This window comes from Lissotriton vulgaris, unplaced genomic scaffold (assembly GCF_964263255.1).
Source record: "Lissotriton vulgaris unplaced genomic scaffold, aLisVul1.2 SCAFFOLD_2237, whole genome shotgun sequence".
In the NCBI taxonomy this organism is placed as follows: Eukaryota; Metazoa; Chordata; class Amphibia; order Caudata; family Salamandridae; genus Lissotriton; species Lissotriton vulgaris.
The window spans coordinates 55,633-78,981 of NW_028247956.1; the positions used below are offsets into that span (position 1 = coordinate 55,633).

A 23,349-nucleotide genomic window follows, 5' to 3' on the forward strand; every position below is an offset into this window, starting at 1 on the left:
AGTACAGACATTGTCTACTATGTCGTAATCTTACTGTTTATATACATATCCTGAGTCCTGGTTACGAAATTTTTGCATTTAAAGATTTTAATTATTTTTAAGTGTATATGGACAGGATGTGTCTCACTTCTTTCGTTCACCTTTGTTCACAATTAATTTTCGCACTTTTTACTCATATGCACAATACATCTAACTAATCCGGCCACACCCAGGCCTTGCCCCGCATGCTTTAACGTCACAGTTTATATTCAATTTTTCTTTTCGGAATAATTTTCATCGAAATAAGAATGGACATGGGGTTTTTGATCGTTGTGTTACTCATCAGCGTTGAAAATCTTTCCCCATATATGAATAACAACCATTGAATTAATATAAGCAGCCAGCAGGAATTTCTTTATTGACTTACATTCTAGTAGAATACTTTCACTCCTTTTCCGTTGTTTCTAAATTTGGCGACCAACAACAGACAAGGACGGCTATTTTCACGTAAATAGACTCAAACGTCCTCCTTTCGCCATAAGCTTTCCCTTTCAACAATGGCGCTGTAAATATCCAATTGCTGAAGCACGTCTTCTATTTCAACCTTTCTCTACATAATCCCTCCTCTCCCGGGGTCACGTGTCCGTACACGAGAGACGACCGCCGGGAACTAACAGAGGAGGGATTGCCTGCAGCGGGTAAGTGTCAGTTTCCCCACCGCTATTTGACACACCGCGTACCCGCGTCTTATAGTCTAAGCGTCGGGTGCGCGATGCTCTATACGCTTGTCCCTGAAAACGTTTCTCATTGTAGATCTTGTGTTTATCTGATAGCACACCACCGCGGAGGATACGTACCCGTTTCCTCTTTTGGCGCCATTAAGAATCCCCTCCCGGCTTTCCGCCCTACACCATAGCAACTAGCAGGTAACCCTTCACATTCTTGAAAATAGTTTTTATTCTTGAAGAGCTTTTGGGCAAACGGTGATTTGAATCCTTGTAAACTAGCAAACCTGCTTAAAGTAATCAAATAGCACTTTGTAATGTTGACTCATGATTCCCTCATCCCCTTCTGTTTATACATAGTGCTATTCCTTCATATGAAAACTACCAGTGGGATAAGACATTTATTATCCTCACACTGCAACTGAATAATGTGTTACACAGCATCGGCTGTTGCATAAACTCACAGAAAACCCATTGGTAAGGGATATTTTGTTGTTTTTTCTTCGTTGCCCTAAACTCGACTTAGTCCTGCAAACAATTCCTTCCTTTAGAAGCCTCCTTATGAGTCCCTTTTTTCTTTTCCTTTTTTTTTACCCTCACTGTATTTTAGCTTGATACTGAGCTTTCAGAGGTCCAGACTTACTCCATCCATTCATTGGAATTGGAGTGGAAGGTAATAGCTATTATCCATTGAACAATTGGTTTTGCATGATTTGTGCTCTCTGGATCTTTAACACATATAGGCACCCTTATCACCACCACGTTATGAGGCCACACACATACCTCCTTACGTATTTTATTAAATAGAATGTTTCTGACATCTCACGTTTCACTCACCATCACTACGGACACCCTCTAAATTTTAGGACCACTGTGTACGAGTGACACATGACCACACATGGGTCTTTTTAATTCCATTTCACTCACTACGTGCACATTAGCACCATAGACCAATCACTTGCTCGACTATGCAAGTGTTTTCACTATATTTCACCAACCATGTGCGACATCCACGCACGTCACAAACTGCATGTCGGTTGCACAAGTGTCACCATATGCAGTAGGTAGCTGAACATGTTTAGTTAACAAAGTGCATACATTATTTTGTATTACCAGCCCTGAAGAGTCGTGTGACTCAACCGCACACGACGAAACACGTGTCGGCGTTTGTATTATTCTCAAGTCTGGAGAAAATTAAACATCTTGCTGAGACAAGAAGACTCACATCAAAGAACCTGCTTCTGCGCTTCTTTTTTAACTTTTGGTCATTGTACCTTGTTTGGATGAACACAAATGTAGTTGCGAGAGCTTAGCTATGTATAATTGTTTTGTCTTTTGACTTGTTTGGACGGTTAAGGGTGTTTTGCCGTCTGCTCTTTACGCACTACATAAACGACTATCTTGCCTCTCACACACTCTGTAACGTATCAACCCAGGTAGCGCGCCCTTCTAGTCCTATCTTTCAAAAAAACCCTGTGTCACAAGAATTCTCTTCAGGACAGTTACACACCTTTTCCATTAAGTAATTCAGCTTACAGGTGATGTCCATTCAATTTAGATAAACTGTCAGGCTGACACCATCCCTGGTGCCACAGCAGGCACCTGCGTACTTTGTAGAGCACATTATTCCTTGGTAACAGAGGACTTTGAACTCTGGTATAAATGAGGGATAGATGGTCCCACTTGTATACACAACTGGCAGACAGGAGATGGTGTTTACTCTGTCGCACTCTCACATTGCATTTATGCTACGCACACCAACACCCTAAACATGCACTTGATGTTATTGCAAAGTCTGGGCACAGGAATAGAAATGGAGCATTACATGGGTGTGTCAGTAGAAAGCCACTCCACTGACCATGATGCAAAGATCTAATCAGGCTATTGGTCCTTACAACAGGGTGCATTGCCATCACCGCTCTAGCTGTTAAACCCATGACAGTCCTCTGCCTTAAATGAGGGCACACTTGGTGTGACCCTCCAGGTCACAGGACCGGTCCAAGATCTCTTATAGTCCCTTGTTAGAAGTTGCACAGTACTGGGGTGGCAGAAAAATCTCATGTAATTGTTTTGTGGTAGATTTATCCCAGTAACGTGCAGTTACAGTTTTGACGCCATGTACTGGGGAGTTGCCACGAGGAACAGATTCTTCTGCCTGTCAAACCACATGCCATTCACTATTTCATACTGTTTTTCTGCTTTTATTTACCACTTGTTTTAAGCAGGAGGTAGATATATGCATGTGGTTGGTTGGGGGGGGGAGATGGGCGAAGCAGGGGAGGGAAGGGGAAAGATATTTCTAACAGAGGGAAGAATTGTGTGTTTCCCCCAGTTATCTGCTTTTGGGATTCTATGTTACAAGTCCATAGGGTACATGTATCCTTTCTGAGCTTAATAAAATGTTGGAAATTCTACAAATCCTCACTCCTAGATCCAAGTACTCTCAGGCTACCATTCTACACCCTGCTCTGTCTGAAGAACAGCTCAACACTTTCAAAATTTTGCAATTCTGCTTTGATATGGCTTGTAAATTATTTTTGGGGATATTTACATGTATTAACTATTTAATTTTAATACTATAGGTGATTGAAATTACGGACGAAGAAAGCAAGATTTAGCACCAGCCAACTGAATGTTAGTGCCATAAGAAGGATTATTTTGAAAAACTGAAGGACATCCAGCATTCTAAGTTTAAACAATTTCCAAAATCTAGGTGTGGTGAGGAAGTGGGAGCTGAGGAAAGTACTATACACCTGTAAGTGAAGTCTCTAATTTTGCATTTCATTAACCCAGAGCAAAGGCATATCTGTCCACACAGCATCGGAAATAGTGCCAGAAAGACCAATCACAACGTCCTCATCTGAAATATTATCAGAAAGACAAATTGCCTCAGCATGACAGAATAACGTTCATCTAAAGCACGCATGATCTAAAGCATCATGTAATTTCAGAGAGGAAGCACACACTGCATAAAAGAAAGATATAACAAAAGGTTTCTTCTGCAAACCATCAAAGAAAAGACACTGAAAGAAGACTCCGAAACTGGCACGCTAACAACCAAAAGATTGGAAAATCACCTTTGTTCAACAACTGTTTTTAACCAGTTACGCAAGTTTGAGACTATCTGCCTCGGGATATAACACCTCGACCCACTCTGCTCACTCTGGCGAAAACGTAAAAAATTCACCACTTTATTGTGTTGTTGATGACCATCTCAGATTGTTTCCTTTTTATTGTGTACTGTTCTGTAATTCTATGTAAATCGCCTCAACCTTATCTGTTGTGCAGGAGTGATATTTAAAACTGTTAAATATCAAAATGGATTAAATGAGCACTGTTGCGCTAGCTAATGTAAATAAATCCTTGTCTTCAGAACTACAATCCTTAACCTTACACCAAACACAGAACGGGTAAAAGGAACTGATGTTCTGCGACTGATGAGCCACAATATTACTGTGCATGTTCTAATGTTCTCAGTTACCGCCATTACGCCAGTGCAAAAAGGTACTTCTCAGTTTAATCATTAAATATCAGACTAACACCTTATCACTGCATTGCTAAGAACCTATACTAATAGATTGGAGAAAAACTTCAGTCACAAAATAAGTTGCTGCCGGAGAGGCTATAACCAAAAGACTATTATCTACTACAAACATTTCGACCGGTGTTACAGGGCTGCATCCAGACATATTTTGCTCAATTCAAGTGTTAAGAAGATTACACACAATATCTTTTAGAGATAAATGCTGAACATTATCTAAACAAGCCCGACTCTAAAATCGGGTTCACTCTTACCGTGGCATATAAGCAAGAGAAAACTAAATGTAGAGATATTAACTCTAGGAATACACATTTTAAAAACACGGGCTGTGAGAACAAATTCAGTGTTCAAACCCGCCTCAATCAAAGCAAAATAACCCAAGTTGGGGAAAAAGTTACCTGTGCCAAAAAAGATTCAGCCATAAATCTCATCTCACTGAATTTGAGAGAATGCACACTGGGAAAATCCTCTCTCAGTGCTCTGAATGCCAAAAAAGTTTCAGCCGTAAATCTAATCTCACTACGCATATGAGAATCCACACTGGGGAAAAACCTTATCAGTGCTCTGAATGCCAGAAAAGGTTTAGTTTCAAAACGCAACTTTCTCTACATGCATTAACCCACTCTGTGGAAAACCCTTATCAGTGCTCTGAATGCCAAAAAAGTTTCAGCAGTAAATTTTATCTCACTGAACATATAAGAATCCACACTGGGGAAAAACCTTATCAGTGCTCTGAATGCCAGGAAAGGTTTTATAACAAACAACGTCTTTCTCGACATGTAATAACCCACTCAGGCGAAAAACCTTACCAGTGCTCTGAATGCCAGAAATCTTTCATTTACAAACACAATCTCACTAAGCATATAAGAACCCACTCTGGGGAAAAACCTTTTCAGTGCTCTGAATGCCAGAAATGTTTCAGTCAAAAATCCAGTCTCACTCTGCATAGAAGAACCCACACTGGGGATAAACCTTTTCAGTGCTCTGAATGCCAGAAATGTTTCAGTTGCAAAGGCAAACTCACTGTACATACAAGAATCCACACTGGGGAAAAACCTTATCAGTGCTCTGAATGCCAGGAAAGGTTTGGTAACAAAGAAAGTCTTTCTCGACATGCAATAACCCACACTGGGGACAAACCTTATCAGTGCTCTGAATGCCAAGAAAAGTTTTATAACAAACAAAGTCTTTCTCGACATGCAATAACCCACTCTGTGGAAAAACCTTACCAGTGCTCTGAATGCCAGAAATATTTCAGTGAAAAAAGAGACCTTTCTCGACATACAAGGACCCACACTGGGGAAAAACCTTATCAGTGCTCTGAATGCCAGAAAAGGTTTTGTAAAAAACAAAGTCTTTCTCTACATGTATTAAGCCACACTGGGGAAAAACCTTACCAGTGCTCTGAATGCCAGAAATATTTCAGTAAAAAAAGAGACCTTACTGTACATACAAGGACCCACACTGGGGAAAAACCTTATCAGTGCTCTGAATGCCAGAAAAGGTTTTGTAAAAAACAAAGTCTTTCTTTACATGTATTAACCCACACTGGGGAAAAACCTTACCAGTGCTCTGAATGTCAGAAATATTTCATTAGAAAAATAGGACTTATTATACATATAAGGACCCACACTGGAGAAAAACCTTATCAGTGCACGGATTGCCAGAAATGTTTCAATACCCAACCCGAGCTCACTCGGCATAGAAGAACCCACACTGGAGAGAAACCTTATCAGTGCCCGGAATGCCAGAAATGTTTCATTGACAAAAACAGTCTCACTCATCATATAAGAACCCACACTGGGGAAAAACCTTTTAAGTGCTCTGAATGCCAGAAATGTTTCAGTGTAAAAATCAAACTCACTAAACATACAAGAATCCACACTGGGGAAAAACCATATCAGTGCTCTGAATGCCAGAAAAGGTTTGGTAACAAACAAAGTCTTTCTAATCATGCAGTGACCCATTTTGTGGAACAACCTTATCAGTGCTCTGAATGCCAGAAATGTTTCAATGAAAAACGCCATCTCACGGTGCATATAAGAACCCACACTGGGGAGAAACCTTATCAGTGCTCTGAATGCCAGAAATGTTTCAATGTAAAATGCCAACTCAAGGTGCATATAAGAACCCACACTGGGGAAAAACCTTATCAGTGCTCTGAATGCCAGAAATGTTTCAGTTTAAAAAGTAGTCTCTCACAGCACATAAGAATCCACACTGGGGAAAAACCTTATCAGTGCTCTGAAAGCCAGGAAAGGTTTTGTAACCAACAAAGTCTTTCTCAACATTCAATAACCCATTCTGTGGAACATCCTTATCAGTGCTCTGAATGCCAGAAATGTTTCAGTATAAAAAGTAGTCTCACACGGCACATAAGAATCCACACTGGGGAAAGACCTTATCAGTGCATTGAATGCCACAAATGTTTCAGTGAAAAAATCAATCTCACTCGCCATATAAGGACCCACACTGGGGAAAAACCTTATCAGTGCACGGATTGCCAGAAATGTTTCAATACCCATACCCAGTTCACTCGGCATAGAAGAACCCACACAGGAGAGCAACCTTATCAGTGCCCGGAATGTCAGAAATGTTTCATTGACAAAAACGGTCTCACTCATCATATAAGAACCCACACTGGGGAGAAACCTTATCAGTGCTCCGAATGCCAAAAATGTTTCAGCCGTAAATCTGATCTCACTGCACATGTGAGAATCCACACTGGGGGAAACACATCAGTGCTCTAAATGTCAGAAAAGATTCAGAGGTAGTGATGGTTACAGGCACCATGAGAAAACACACCATCAAAAAGACTTCAGTGCTCCAAGTGCCAGAAAATCATCATCAATTTTAAGCGCAATCTCACTCTACATGAGCAGACGCACACAGGGAAGACACATTACCTATGCTGTGAATGCCAGAAATTCCTATTTTTTGATAGGCACAGCCTGACTAACCATAATCCACTCCATACTGATGAAAACCTTATGAGTGCTCTGAATGCCAGAAAAGCTGCAGAGAAAAACACTATCTCACCATGAGAAACTCCACACTGAAGAAAATCCTAATGCCATAAAATCTTGAATCTGAAAGACAGAGTTATGCTTCATGAGAGATCCCACTCTGGGAAAAAACCTTACGAGTGCTCGAAATGCAAGCAAAGTTTTGGTCACAAATTACTTCTCACTTTTCATGAGCGAACTGACACGGGAGAAAAAAGCCTTGTGTGTTCTGAATGTCAGATAAGGTTTAATCACGAATACAATGTCACTTCACATGAGAGAATTCACACTGGACTAAAGCCTTATACAGGAGGGGAAAGCCAGAAACGTTATACTCATAAAGGAGATCTCACTAAACATGAGAAATGCACCCGCACCAGGTAAAAAGTAAGGCGTATCTTGAGTTGCAGAAAAGCTTCTAACAACCTGACTTTACATGAGAGAACACTTATTGTAGTTTCAATAGGATTAATCAAGAAATTCTTGCAGGATAACTTAGGCTGCCCGCATGCAACCTCCAAAGAAATTTCAGGCCTTGAAAATATTTTAATTGCAACAAAATCCACAATTTGAGTATCTGAAAGTTACAAAACTCTCAAGGTCTTTACTTGACACAGAGAAGTGTTAGTACTTGCAAACATCAACTAATTAACAAAAAAATCACAATATTAATGTCTTACATTTTCTCCACCCAAAAGGTTTCTACTCACACTTGTTTCTTAACATATGACTGAAATCTAGAATGTCATGATAAGATTAGGCTAGGCGGTGTTCCTCAATGAAGAACTCTGCAGGGAGAGGCTGAGGAGAGAGTGCATCAGTGAAGGGACGGTGCAAGGAGAGGCTGAGGAGAGTGCATCAGTGAAGGGACAGTGCAGGGACAGTGCAGGGAGAGGCTGAGGAGAGAGTGCATCAGTGAAGGGACAGTGCAGGGACAGGGCAGGGGGATGCTGAGGAGAGAGTGCATCAGTGAAGGGACAGTGCAGGGAGAGGCTGAGCAGAGAGTGCATCAGTGAAGGGACGGTGCAGGGAGAGGCTGAGCAGAGAGTGCATCAGTGAAGGGGCAGTGCAGGGACAGTGCAGGGAGAGGCTGAGGAGAGAGTGCATCAGTGAAGGGACAGTGCAGGGAGAGGCTGAGCAGAGAGTGCAGCAGTGAAGGGATGGTGAAGGGAGAGGCTGAGGAGAGAGTGCATCAGTGAAAGGATGGTGCAGGGAGAGGCTGAGGAGAGAGTGCAGCAGTAAAAGGATGGTGCAGTGAGAGACTGAGGAGAGTGCAACAGTGAAGAGGCGGTATAGTGGAGCTGAGGAGGGAGTGAAGGGATGGTGCAGTAAGAGGCTGAGGAGAGTGCATCAGTGAAGCGATGGTACCGTGAGATGCTGAGGAGAGAGTGCAGCAGTGAGTGATGGTGCAGTGGAGGAGTGAGGGCTGCAGCCTGGATGGGGGGGGCTGAGCAGAGAGTGCAGCAGTGAAGCGATGGCGCAGGGAGAGGTTGAGGAGAGAGTGCAGCAGTAAAAGGACAGTGCAGTGTAAAAATAAAAATATGCCTTACCTCTAACATAAACTGAAATCAACATACATACCTGCCTGAACAACTCCGCGCACAGCGGTGCACATCGCTGAAGGGAATCGCCACGGGCCATGTTGAACCTAGAAAAGAGAGAATAAACATCTGAGAGTAGCCTCCCACTTACCTCCTCCATCACTAGCTTCGGAGAAGCCACACGGATAGCAATCCCCATGTCTGCAAGCTTGTCCAGCACATCCTGTAAGTCTAGGTTACGCCGGGACTTGGCTCGGGACAATGCGCGACCCTGAAAGATCTTTAAATGCCGAGGAGCGGGCGATTACTGCCGGATGTCGTGGCGTCATTCAGGTTCAGCTGGAGCACGTTTCCCAGGAAGGGCAGCGGGGCGGGCCCTGTGGGTCACCGGTGCGAGGGATACCACAGCCTCCGGAGCTCCAGCAGCAGCAGTATGGGGCAGACCAGTTTGGGAACTTAAATCAGATATACGCTATTGTCTTTGGTATTGTGCGCTAAATGCGCCGAACAGGCCATTTTGTGATAAGGTAGCGCTACAAAAACACAGCCATTAAAACATACATAATAAAGTGTCAGTCAGTTCTCCCCCTTTAAAATTGTGCGGGGAAATGATTCTGTAAAAAAGATCAATATTAGATTAAACAATTATGATTTGGCGGTAGTCAGATGCCCTTTTTTCTGTTCTCAAAATTAGTGATGCTGCACACTTTCTACTAACTCCGTATAACTCTTCTTTTTCAATGATCTCTTTTCTTAGGTGCTATGTAGAGCGCCAAGATGCTTCTTTTCTGTCTCTTAGCCGCACAGGTATTCTCTTCTGTCCCGTGCCAGTGCTAGCTCAAAAAATTATGTAGAATATAAATTAAGTAGCAATGTAGGTGAGAATGAGCATTTTACATAAGTGGCAAGTTAGTGGCGGAGTTCACAGGGTGTACATTTCCGTAAGAGGGTGTGTCTGCTTCATCACAATGCCCTTAACCCCTCCGCCCTGACTGAAGCGTACCTGCGGAGGTCAGGGCAATGAACATTTTCAGAAACACTCTAAAAAGGACTACAAATTGCGTTTGTTTCTTTTAATACCACAGTGCAAAGGTTGAAAATGCTTTACTGTGGCAGAAGATGCATTCAGCGACATTTCGCCCAAAATGCACTCTGTAACCAAAAGTTCACTCAGAATTATTTAAGAAAGCGACGCATTTAAACACCTGTTCATGAATATCAACTAACCCGCTCACCATCTCTAATGCGCTCCCTCATGCACATGTAATCAACTGTGATGATCCCACACCCTCATTCTCGCTGGTACTGCTCAGCTGGATTCTCTGCACATAAGGTGCTATCTATTAGCCTTCTCGCATCAGCACCAAGTTGAAACCATCCAGCTTTCTCCCACTGCACATCTAGGACTCATTTGCCTTACACCTTCAGACATCCAGACTACATAACCAGTCTTCAGAGTAGTAGGTGCGCCTCTAATATTTGATTTAATTGTGTTTTTCACATTAGCTGTAAATGCCACTCAGTAAACAACCGGCAGTAGTGAAAAGCAGTGACCTATAACCCCAAAAGCGTTGCACACCTCGTGCAGCTTATACCCCGCCCACTAGTGAATGGCTTGGAACGGATTCGCACCCCCTAAATAGGGAACCAGGCCGTGCCCAGGGGATGCCCTTCTGGCACGGTGGAAAAATATGCTGCCCCAGTACTGCAGTCAGCATGCCAGCCAGCTGCAGGCCACCCCTGGGGAGCACCCCGGACCCAGGCTGCGTATGGGGGGGTCAGGTGGACTTCCTTCCCTTTGGACGGAGGAGTTCGGCCCTCCACAATGAAAAAGAATCAATCAGTTCTACCGGGATCCCTAGTCAGACAAAGGCCCGGCTCCGGGTTCTCCCCGAGCTCACCCACTCCCAGGATACCGACCTTCAGGAGATCCTGCAGCCGAGACTGGCACTGAGGGGGACGGCGGGGCAGAACAGGCCGGCGTCGGGGCGCTCTTCTTGGCTGACTTCTTCTCCTTCTTCCAGGGGAACTCTGCTGCCAGGGGCAGCCCCCCGGGCTAGGCCAGGGCCGGGTGCGGGGGCTGCTGGCCCCTCCATTCAAGAGCCGCTTCTGGCCGCGGGCCCTGGGCTGGCTGCCGCTGCCACCGCCGCTGCTGAGGTTGCCGCGGCCGCGGCTGGGGATGCTCTGCTCGAAAGGAGGAGGAATTAATGTCGAGTCCTTGATTGATGAAGTTTGAAATGTCTCCAAAGCTGAGGAGGGAGCTGAGGGGGTGAATGGCGAAGCCAAGGAGGAGCAGCCGAGGTGCTCAAATACATGGAGAGCGGGCGGGGGGCGGGAAACAGACAGGGGGAAGTAGGCACAAACAGACACGGACAGCGAAAATACATGGAGAGCGTGAGGGGACGGGAAACAGACAGGGGGAAGAAGGCACGGAGGGAAACAAACACGGGCTTACCTTCTCTGCGAAGGATAGAAAATGGCGGACACAAGCTTCCGGATTTTGAGGATTTGTGGGCGTGGTTTTGCTGTCCTGAGTGACGGACGACGTCACAGGGCTAAAGAACGCAAAAAATCACGCCCCCAAATCCGAAAAAGACGGGGCTTCTTTGGAGGGACGGCTCTCTCCTCCAATGGCTGGCCTCCATTTAGGAAGCCAGCCAATGGTGGAGAGGCAGGGCAGGGAGGCCGGTTCTGAAGCCCTACTAAACAACATTAAATCTCGGACTTCGGAGGCAGACCGGATATTACCGAGACCTAAAAAGGTTAAAAACCTGGCTCTACCCTCGAGTATGCTCCTTGGCAGCCTGCTAACTCCTTCCTGGCAGGGGACACAGTCTCTCGGCCCTAAGCTAGTCGCCTGCATCACAGCGCCAGGTTACCCGTAGGGTGTCAGTTGCGCTTTACAAATAATGATAAATAAATAAATAAATAATTGTTCACCCTGTTCACTCTACGCCAGAGCAGCTTCTGCCTTTTTTCTGAGAATTAGCAAAATCCAGACTCTCTCACTCTACTATGAACGTTTTTCTGGCTGCACTTTTCAAATTCCGTCAGGATGGCTCCAATTCTCTTTATTCTTCAAGAATTATTCAACAATTTTTCAAAGGCTTATTTCAGATGTTCCCTAAAATTCGACGCCCGCCTCCTCCTTGGTATCTGAACATTGTGTTGGCACAACTCATGAAGTCCCCATTTGAGCCCATTCGTAGGGCTGATCTTAAATTCATCTCCTTGAAGACATCGCTGCTTTTAGCTCTTACATCGAGTCAGCGAGATACAAGCTTTTACTATCAGACCACCTTTTCTTCAATTCACCAAAGACGCTGTGGTGCTCCGCACTAATCCGACCTTAATTCCTAAAGTTCCATCTGATTGCCACCTGAATGAGCTTGTCATCTTAAAGTCTTTTTTCCCTAATCCACAGCAATAGCAAATTTCTCCGTACATGAAGAGCTAGGTATACCATTTCTATGTGATAAAATAGCAGTAAACCCTCTAGTATGTTGGCTAAATTGTTGGTTAAATAACGATGTACCTCTTACTCAGCTTATATTGAGGGAAGCGCTAACATGGGAAAACAGGCTTAAGGTTCCATGGATAAAGTATTTAAGTAACTGCTTCAGGGAAATTGGGCGCCCGAACTCTTCTTAACTCCAAAATCCATTACGAAACTGGATGTTATTCTTGTGAAGAAGGCTTTTATCTCTTCCAGGTACTTAGTCAGGGACGCCGGTGAAATAAGGAAAGGAAGTGTACGAAAACATGTGCTATTAAAAACAACTTTGCTCATGGAACCGTCCCTGTCATGGCCAATGTCAAGCTATGATCGTTTTCTGTTGACAAGGTTCAGGCTGGATTTATTTCACTTATTGCTGGCCGTGCCAAAGGGATCCTACCGTGGACAAGTGTTGCCGGCTTGCGGCTGCGACGAAAAGTCTCCGCAAGACCTGGCACACTTTTTATTCTTCTGTCCGTTTTACATTATACCACGGAGGTTATATTTAAAACCCTGTCTTAAAAAATTGAATTTCTCTCAATTTAGACCAGCACTTTATTATCTTCAGATGCTAAGCTGTGATTGTACCCTATTTGTATGCAGTTTTTTAAAATTAGCACTCAAATTTAGGAAAAGTATGGAAGGTTAATTGTACCGGTAATAGATATATCTCTAGAAAAATACTAACCTTTTTATATCCCCTGAACACTCCTTTTTAACATTTTGAGTGTACATCCTGCCTGTAACTTTTTGTAACCTTTTATAATCAATTTAATCTAGCTGTTTTTAACTTCTTTATGTAAATACGAGTCAATATATGTTTTGTGTGTAATGCTTTTATGGTTGTTATTTTAAATAACCGAATAAAGTTATTTGACTTGACTCGACTAATCCACAGTTGCCAGCAGAAAAGACTTTACATTCTCTAGATGTTAAGAGATGTTTGAAATGTTATTTGCAAAGAACAACCAGTATCCGTAAAACTGATCAGCTCTTCATAGCCTACGGCAGGATGCGTAAAGGACCTCCAGTTGCTAAACAGACTATTGCATATTGGATATCTAGAGCAATTTCCTCTTGCAATCAGCAAGCAGGCAAGACACTTCATGTAACGATTAAAGCGCACTCTACTAGAGCAGTCTCCTCTTCTACTTCTCTCTTTGCTGGTGTGCCTCTTCATCAGATTTGCAGAGCTGCGACCAAGCACTACTGTCTGGAAGCTGCCAACAATGCTGATACAGCTGTGGGGCAAGCGGTGCTACGAAATCTTTTTAAGTAAGGTGAGCCTCTGTTTTTTACCTCCTCCTGCACACATTGTATATATGTATATATTTCTGTTTTTGCAGATGTGCCCATGTTTACAGCTATACTGTAATATACGTATATGTATTCTCTCATACTCTGTTTACGGTTTACTTATGGTTTACCATGCACAGTTCTCAAATTACTGCTATCTACTCTGATTCAAGCGTGTGAATCTATGAAAGATACCCCAATACTGGAGAAGAACATAAGTTACTTACCTGAAAACTGTGGTTGTCCAGTATTGGTATCTTTCATAGATTCACATGCGACCCACCCACCTGCCCTCAGAGGCTCCCCTCTTCTCCTTGGCTTTTATGCCACACTTGTGCTAAAAAATCTGAGAGCCTGCGCCTCTGAGGAGAAGGTTCCAGAGAGTTCTGTTGCCTGATTGGCTGGAATTTGGACCATATCTAATGACTTGGACAAGTTATTAAAGTGACAAGTTTTTTCCTATTACCTTCTATGTTACAATACGTCCTATTGCTCTTTTAGCTATGCTTTCACTATGCTATCGCTATATTGCTATTTATTCTATGTACCGTGGGACTCACACTTCGACGACAGGCATTCAAGCATGTGAATCTATCAAAGATACCAATACTGGAAAACCACAATTTACAGGTAAGTAACTTATGTTCATCTTCCTGATCTTATGGAGCTGAAAAAAGCAGGTAGAGACCACCGTCCCAATCTGGGATTTCATAGACAGATCCCAGTCAATTGTGATGCCAAGGCTTTTAGTTGATCAAGATCACGGGTACTCATAGTACGGCCCGCGGGCCGCCAGCGGCCCGGTAAACCTTCCTTGGTGGCCCACGGACCTTGCAGACATCATACCCGTGATTTAAAAAATAATTTTTAGGTCGAGCAGACCTTACTCTCAATGCGTGAGCATTGAGAGTGTCTGCTTCAGACCTTTTGCCACCCGTATGGGGAATGAGTTGGGAATGAGGACACGAATCTGTTACGAGCTGCGTTTTTCCTCGCGGGAGCGCGCGTCTGATACCTGCGCATGCGCGGTGTAAGCCCTGGCTCTCACACAGACACAGGCAGCCCCCACCCCTCTGCATGCACGCACGCACACACACAGGCGCAAGCCCTCGCTCACACACAGACACAGGCAGCCCCCACCCCTCTGCATGCACGCACACACACACAGGCGCGCGCATGCACACGCAGGCACACTATCCCCTGCCTCGCATTCTCTCAATCACACACAGTCACGCATGCGCACACACATGCACACACACACACGCACGCACACACGCATACACACAGGCCTTCACATTAGCCCTGGCCCTCCCCTCCCCTCCCCTCCCACTCACCGGGCTCTTTCGGCGTGTTTCGTGTCTCCTCTGCAGCGCTGGTCGGAGTCGGCCGGCTTCACTGCTTCCTCGGCGGCGGCGGGCGGAACTTCCTGCTGGATTGCAGGCCCCGCCCCCGTCTCGGCCAAAAGTGCCTGACTTCCGGTTTACACGGAGCAGGGCTGCGGCGGTGATTTCGAATGCTCACTAAGTTATTGAATGTTTTTTTTTACTGCTTTTAACATAAAAATGCGGGCAAAGCCAATAAAATATAGTCTTGTGACTACCCTGCGCTTGTTTTTGCTGATGTTGTTGTGGTGGCGAAACTCCAGAGCAGTTTCAATACGTGTGTTCTGATTTCGCTTTGCTGCCCTTTGAGTGTGATATGTACGGTCAGGGGCATTTAGGAGAAGGCGTTGCGTACATCCTTTCGTTTGGTCTCAGCTAAACTACCCAAGGCCATTGTTTTTATGTGCCCGTGCACGAGCTTGCCGTTTGCTCAGGCATTTCTCCTCCCCCTAATTAGTCACCCCTGCTGTTGCTGCCCACGGCCGGCCGTACTTTGTCTCCCATTTCCCCCCTCCCCACAGAAATTCCAAGAGCTTGTTAATGATGCTTTCTCTGCTGTAGCTATATACCAAGTGAGAAGTGGGCTGTTTCAGAATGTAGACACTTCAGTGGCTGGTTCTTGTTGAATACTCCCAGTGAGCAGACACAGCATCAGTTGTGTGTTGCCTGTGTGTTTCTAAGCACACCGGATTGTCGTGGTTATGCAAATGTTCCCTGAGAGCAACAGCCCTTTTTGTCTCGTTCTGCTACTTTTAAGGCAGTGCTTTAATTCGAAAGACTGGGTAATCTAAATTGATCCCGACATAATCTCTGAGGCATTGACCGGGCATTTGCAACAGGTTTGTACCACAGAAAAATACTTTTACGTTGGTTAATGCAAATGTTGCACTCACAGTAGCCTTTTTTTGTGCTACTGTATCTGCACCAAAGCTTCCACCCATATAGATACCCAATTTATCGCAATTGAGAGAAAGGTAAATCTGACGTATAAATTAATTAGCAAAAAAACCTTTTAAAGATGGGCTAGAATAGTAACGAAGATGATTTTGCATAATATGCAGAGGGTGCAAATAGAGATGAGCTTAAAGGGAAACAAGAATACAGAGCATCTATTATACGGTCAACATAAAACATGTATACATGTGTAACCACTTTGAAAGTAATACACTAGTTGTAGGGTAATTCGAGCTACGTAAACACTTATAGCCTTAAGACAGAAAACCAAAGATACATATGAAAACGGCCTGTTACTCTTCTCTGCTTCTCTAGTCCCTATTTAAAGAAATAGTAACTACATTTAGACAAGTAGCAAAACGGTTAATCTGGGGGCACACTGTCAGCTGCTCCTCTTATTTTAACTGTTCTGAAGCATTAAAGTTTGCACTGCCCTCTTTTCCTCTTTTTGCCCTCCTTATCTCCAAATTAATTCATGTTCCTCACAACAGTCACGTTTTTTTGTAATTTTATTCTATTCTCCATTCGGTCTGTTTCTCTTCCTTCAGCTAGAAAATAAGTGAGGATTAATGCTAGCCTGCTCATTACACAAACAATAACAAGCTACAGAGGGAAAAAGACAAACAGGTCGTCCTCCACTCACCTTGTAATATCAATACACGTTCATCAAAGGCACCTCTTTTTAGGATAATTATATAGGTGGAGGTGGGGGTTTCCATAACTCTTTCTCCATATACATCCCTCACTTGCAACCAGAGGTAGTGACCTCCCACTTTATTGCCTCTAAATTTCTAAAATGTATGTTTTACAGATGACAGTCACTGGGCTAAAATACCCCTATAAAACATAAAGGAGTGTAGCTGTGAATGATGTATCAGAAACAGATCACAACAATCTATATGTGAACTTAAAAAATAGTGAGGGCAAGATGGCACCTAACATGCGCACCGCCAATAGGACGAGACTAGTGGTAGCAATGTATTATACAACTGACGATGCTTGCCTTCATCGCTTCCTTGCATGCTCTGCAAGCTAACTGAATTTGACCTACAGCCACTTGCGTTTACAACAGTTCTTTTTGTTTCAGCTTGGCAATGCTAAACCGTGAGCTGGGTTCTATTTATTGACAAAAAGATTGCTCATAAAATTGGGGGTATTTGTTTAACAAATGCCCTCGGCTGCCTTTGAAGGGTGTTGATTGTTCAGGGGTTTATTTATGACTTATAATTCATCTAGCGTGTTTTGATTTTCTTTACCATCATTTTAATTTACCTTCACGTGTTTTTTCCCCGTTTAAAATCCTTTATTCCGAACTTGCCTTTTTTCTTTATTGTCCTGCAATTAATTTTATTTCTTCGTCTTGGCTTGTCCTGCCTCTGACTGGCTTTTCTCCTCTTCTTAATACTTTCTCTCTCTTCCCAGTTCTCTCAAGCAGCCTCTCTTCGGACTGCTCCCTCTTTCATTTCTCCGTCTTTCTGTTCTTACCTCTTCTCTTTCCCCTCTAATGACTTTTGCTCAGTCTACTTTTATTTTCGCCTTTGATTCATATCTCAGCTCACCTCACCGTCTTTTCCTTTCACTCTCCCTTTCTTGTTCTTTGCCTCCTTGACTCACACCACACTCATCAATGGGCACTCTCGTCCACTGCTCTCTTTTTTCTAACATTCTTAGGAACTTTGCTGGGGTACAGGGTGCGAAATGCCAATGAAGGCTGTACTGTGCATGTGAGGCCGCACTGGACACTCGAGGCTACATCTCGGGATGTAAAGTCATACATGGGCAACTGAGGCTATACTGAGTATGTGAGGCTGGCATATGAAGCCTATACGTGGGACCACATTTTGAAAACTAAAAGACCAGGATGTTTAACAAACATAGAAGAAGGACTACAATTTTACATCTGCCAGGCACACAGAATGACTTAAATGACAACGCTGATCTACACCGAAATACAGACAATGTGGAACCGAGGGACTAAATTAATTGCAACTTTTAAACCCAGTATCTTGCATGTTCATTACATTACTTTTTGGTAACAGCTGTTAACTTGCCCTACAATGAAACACATAAAAACGTGCCTCCCTCTGTCTTTAGTCGACTCTCTCTAAAAATCAGGACATGTGCTAAAATTGTTGAAATCCAATGTGACAGCTGGTGCAAAACCAGGACTGTCCTCGTAAATCCAGGACGCCTAGTCACCCTCGGCCCTCCAGAGGCTGGCGGCCACGCTCTTCTCTAGTAGTTAGTGCTAGCTGTGAGGCAGGGGCTCCCAGTAAGGTACTGCAGCAGAGGCAGGACAGTGGCGGCTCCTCGAGGGAGTGCTGTGGGGAGAGGCAGGGTGGGGGTAGTAAACTCCGGCATATGGCCGAACCGAGTTAAGTACATAAATAAATAAACAAGCATTGACATAGCCAATAGGACTCACTCTATCTATCTATCTATCGCCCTCGCTCTATCTATCTATCTATCGCCCTCACTCTATCTATCGCCCTAACTCTATCTATCTAGCTATCTATAGCCCTCACTCTATCTATCGCCCTCACTCTATCTATCTAATGACCCCTCCTATCTACCTATCTATCTCCCACACACTATCCATCGCCCACACTATCTATCGCCCTCCCTCTATCGATCGCCCTCACTCTATCTATCGCCCTCCCTCCTATCTATCTATCCATCGCCCACATTATCTATCGCCCACACTCTATCTATCGCCCTCACTCTATCTATCTTTCGCCCTCACTCTATCTATCTATCTCCCTCACTCTATCTATCGCCCGCACTCTATCTATCCATCACCCTCACTCTATTTATTTATCGCACCACCACAGCATCACTCAAGGGCACCACAACATCACACAGCATCACTGAACGCCACAGCATCACTCGTCGCCACAACAACATCACTCAGAGCCCCCACAGCATCAATCTGTGCAACCATTCAACAACAACTGGTTCAAATATATTCTCTCAATGTTTCAAGCTTTATTACAAATGTCACAAAAAGATGTTATTTCACTTCTGTTCTTGGATTTTGTCACAATAAAATACACTGAACATAATCTTCACAAAAGTTATTTACAAAAGTTTAAGCTATTGCCATTATAAGTTACAATACCTTTTATTTAAGTATTAATTATTTAAAAAAATTAAAAGCCATTGTTATTTGTAATATCAATACATCTAAGTCACGTAAATACAACACATATTGCATTACAAATGCTGTAGGTGTCACATTTGCGAAAGTTAAAACTATTGGCATTGTAAATGATAAAGCTATTAATTTCGCTATTTTCAAAATCAAAACATAAATACAAAATTTGTCATTTACAATACCAATAGCTCAAACTTTCCTAATGCGAGACCTATTGCATTGCAAATGCTTGTTTTAAAGAGTTTCTGCAAACACTGGGCGCGACTCTGTGAGAGTCTGCTGCTCTGTGGGGGCACGCCATTCCAGTGATAGTCAAAGTGGAGCTGCAAGGGCACTAAGAGGTGAAATACAAAAGCCTCATTAAAGTCCTGTGAAGTGCTCAGGTGCGGCTGTATGTGTGTGTGTGTGCCCGTGAAGCTGTCTCAGCTGGGGCACACACAGGCAGGGTGAGATGAAAGAGGGAGACAGAGGGAGGTAGAGGGAGATAGACAGAGGGAGAGTGAGGGAGAGTGGGACAGGGAGGTAGAGGGAGGGAGAGCGGGAAAGGGAGGGGGAGCGGGAAAGGGCAGCAGAGGGAGGGAGAGCGATGGAGAGCGGAAGGGAAAGGGAGGCAGAGAGAGGAAGAGCGAGGGAGAGGGAGGGAGAAAGGGAAAGGGAGGCAGAGGGAGGGAGAGCGAGGTAGAGAGAGGGAGGAAGGGAAAGGGAAGGAGAGCGAGGGAGAGGGAGGGAGGAAGAGAAAGGGAGGCAGAGGGAGGGAGAGAGGGAGAGAGGAAGGGAAAGGGAGGCAGGAAGGGAGAGGGAGGGGGGGGGGGAAAGGGAGGCAGAGGGAGAGAGAGTGAGGGAGAGGGAGGGAGGAAGGGAAAGGGAGGCAGAGGGATCGAGGAAGAGGGAGGGAGGAAGGGAAAGGGAGGCAGAGGGAGGGAGAGGGAGGGAGGGAGGGAAAGGGAGGCAGAGGGAGGGAGAGCGAGGGAAGAAGGGAAAGGGAGGCAGAGCGAGGGAGAGGGTGGGAGGCAGAGCAAGGGAGAGGGAGAGGCAGAGCGAAGGAGAGCAAGGGAGAGGGAGGGAGGCAGAGCGATAGGGAGGGAGGCAGAGCGAGGGAGAGGGAGAGAGAGAGGAAGGGAAAGGGAGGCAGGAAGGGAGAGTGAGGGAGAGCGAGTGAGAGGGAGGGAGGAAGGGAAAGGGAGGCAGAGCGAGGGAGAGTGAGGGAGGACAGGAGAGCGAGGGAGAGGGAGGGAGGAAGGGAGAGCAAGGCAGAGCTAGGCAGAGCGAGAGAGAGGAAAGGAGAGCGAGGGAGAGTGAGGGAGGAAGGGAGAGCGAGGGAGGAAGAGAGAGCGAGGCAGAGTGAGGGAGAGCAAGGGAGGAAGGGAAAGGGAGGGAGAGCGAGGAAGGGAAAGGGAGACAGAGCGAGGAAGGGAAAGGGAGACAGACCGAGGGAGGCAGAACGAGGAAGGCAGAGGGAGACAGAGCGAGGGAGACAGAGTGAGGGAGACAGAGCGAGGGAGACAGAGCAAGGGAGACAGTGCGAGGAAGACAGTGGGAGAGGGAAGGAGAGAGAGGAAGACAGTGAGGGAGAGGGGAGGAGAGAGAGAGAGGGAGACAGAGAGAGAGCAAGGGAGTGAGAGGGAGTGAGACAGTCTGAGCGAGACAGAGGGAGAGAGGGAGGGAGAGAGAGAAATAGAGAGAGGGAGGGAAACAGAGAGAGTGGGAGATAGAGAGGGAGGGAGACAGAGGGAGGGAGACGGAGAGGGAGAAAAAGGGAGGGTGGACAGAGAGGGAGGGAGACAGAGTGAGGGAGACGGAGAGAGGGAGACAGAGAGAGGGAGACAGACCGAGGGTGACAGACGGAGGGAGAGAGAGGGATGGAGACAGAGGGAGAGAGGGAGCAATAGAGAGAGGGAGGGAGAGGGAGAGACAGAGAGAGAATGAGAGAGAGATGTGTGTATGCCGGGTCTGGTGGCTCAGTGGACGAAGACATCCGCTGCAGGGACCTGTGTTCAACCTCATGGCCACAGTTTTTTTGTTGCTCTAGCCCCAACCACTCCCCCTCTGACCCCGCCCCCACCGGTGCGGCCCTCGGACACAAACCACACTGTACATTTTGCCCCCGAGAGAAAGTTTGTGAGTACCCATGTTCTAGATGGTAGGGGTGGGTTTCCCAACTAAGTCGGTCAAAAATTTGAGTTCCAGGGCCCACCAATTAGGATCATTTCAGCTTTGTCTGGGTTTAAATGCAGGTGGTTGCTGTTCATCCAGCTACCAATATGTCACATGGTAGTTTGAAAGTTACTAACGGAGGCTGCAGACATGTCGATTTCCAAGATCAGTTGATGATTGTCAACTTACTTGAAAGTGCATACCTTCCTTTCGCCTAAGGATTGAATTAGAGGATACAGATACAGAATAAAAAGGTGCGGTGACAGGGAGGAGCCCTGCGGCACCCCACAAGTCAATTTGACTTTAGAGGTAGAGAATTGGGCACAGCGTACAGCTTGAGTGCGATCCTCTTGGAAAGAGGTAAGCCACTTAAGGGCCAGGCCCTGTATCCCTGCATTACTCACTTTGTCCACCAAGAGGACGATGAAGACTCTATAGAGGAAGGTTAGGTTCATCCTCTTTCATTTGGGGGTGAGAGCGTCACAAATACTCATGTCTCTTTTGGGCATTGTCAACCCGTACTTGTTGCCTGGAAAATATTGTGGTTTAGACTGGAAGTGCACAGCGTCCCTGCCAACCAGGCCCCCTGTGCCAGAGCTCCTTCCCTAAACTGTACACGTAATTTCCACAATTGGCACCCCTTTAGCTCACATATAAGTTCCTAGTAAAAGGTACCCCTGGTACCAAGTGCCTTGTGGTTAAAGAGGGTCCCTAAGGGCTGCAGCACAAATTATGCCACCATAAGGGACCCCTCACCAAGCACATGCACACTGCCACAGCGGCCTGAGTGTCTTGGTGCAGACAAAACTGAAGAGCCGACGAGGCACACATCCTTGTGTGCCATTCCCATAAACACTGCTAGAGGGGTGTCCTACCCATATCTCAGGCAGTGAGTTAAAATGTGCAGATTTATATAGTGCGGCTCATCACCTGTGAGGGTTTCCAGACGCTGTCTATGGTCACGGGGTGATAAAGTGATTTGCTCAGAATGACACGATGTTGCGCTGAAGCAGAGACTCAAACCCGGATCCCCAGTTCCCGAGTCGGCAGCTCTGGCTGCTGCACTACATCCTCACACCCCTGTGAGGGCATATCTGCATGAAATGCCCCTGATGCCCCTGCAATATCCTACTTGATTCCTGGATATTGTAAGTGACCAGGGAAGTCATAGTAAGTACATAGGCTGGACACTCGTCATTATGAGTTCGCCAGCTCCATGATGGCTTCACTGAAATATGTGATGTTTGGCACCAAGCATCTCAACATAATAAACTTGCGCTGGTTCCAGTGTCGATTTTATTATAAACTGCACACATAGGGCCCCTTAGAGGGGTCCCCTGAAACCTACCAATCGTTAGTGTGGTCATTGACTGTCCCGAGCCAGCCTGCTACCACCAGAGTGTGTTCTGACTTCAGGGGAGAGTGCCTGCGCACTCTGAGGCGGAGAACAATGCCTTTCCTGGGTGGAGGTGTTCACGTCTCCACCTGGACAGGAAGAGCCATCCGTGGTGGGGTGCTTCAGAGGTCTTGCCTCCTTTTTAATGTGACCCCAGCCTCTCCTGTTCGAAGGAGCTGGCCTCCATTCTGTCCTCACCTCCTTTTTAGTGTCAGGACAGGCCGGAAACCTTTGATAGAATAGGCGATGTGCCCCCCTCTTTCAACCCCAGCCCTCGGATGCTGGAGGCTAGGTCAAGTACACTTTTCAGTGCCCACCATCTTGAAGATGATGGGACTTATCCAGTTAGGGCTAGGACTGTGTCCTCTCACAGAAGGTGGGCATGTTAGAGGGCCTAGACACCCCATGCAAAAGGCCCATTGGACACCACCTGTCACTCCCTTATAACACCCTTAAATCTAGTTTTTAGGTGGCATCCCCAGTCCATGAACTTCAGTTCCTGACCACCTAAGAAGAGCTGGGCACTACCGATATGCACCAGCAGAGAAGATTGCAGAAAACTACTGTATACAGGTGTTCCAGGACCTTTTGTCCAAAGTAAAGTCTGGATCCCCTACGGACTGCTGCCCACCACACGTCCTAAAAGAAGCCTTCACCGGCCTCCAGGGTCCAGCCCTCTCTCTCCTGAATGAGTCCCTATTCCAGGGTTGTGTCCCTAAGGCCTTT

At 45.5% G+C, this 23,349-nt stretch overlaps 1 protein-coding gene across 1 annotated transcript; it reads left to right on the forward strand.

Moving 5' to 3' along the window:
• The first annotated feature begins 4,613 nt into the window (after nt 1-4,613).
• LOC147664964 (uncharacterized) lies at nt 4,614-6,995 on the forward strand. The gene has a single exon (XM_086949853.1). The coding sequence runs from the start codon at nt 4,695-4,697 to the stop codon at nt 6,993-6,995; it is 2,301 nt and encodes a 766-aa protein (XP_086805979.1). The 5' UTR covers nt 4,614-4,694.
• The last annotated feature ends 16,354 nt before the right edge of the window (nt 6,996-23,349 follow it).

What these genes read in the sequence shown, in the direction of transcription:
- LOC147664964 (XM_086949853.1), top strand. Translation starts at nt 4,695, where the DNA reads ATGCACACTGGGAAAATCCTCTCTCAGTGCTCTGAATGCCAAAAAAGT.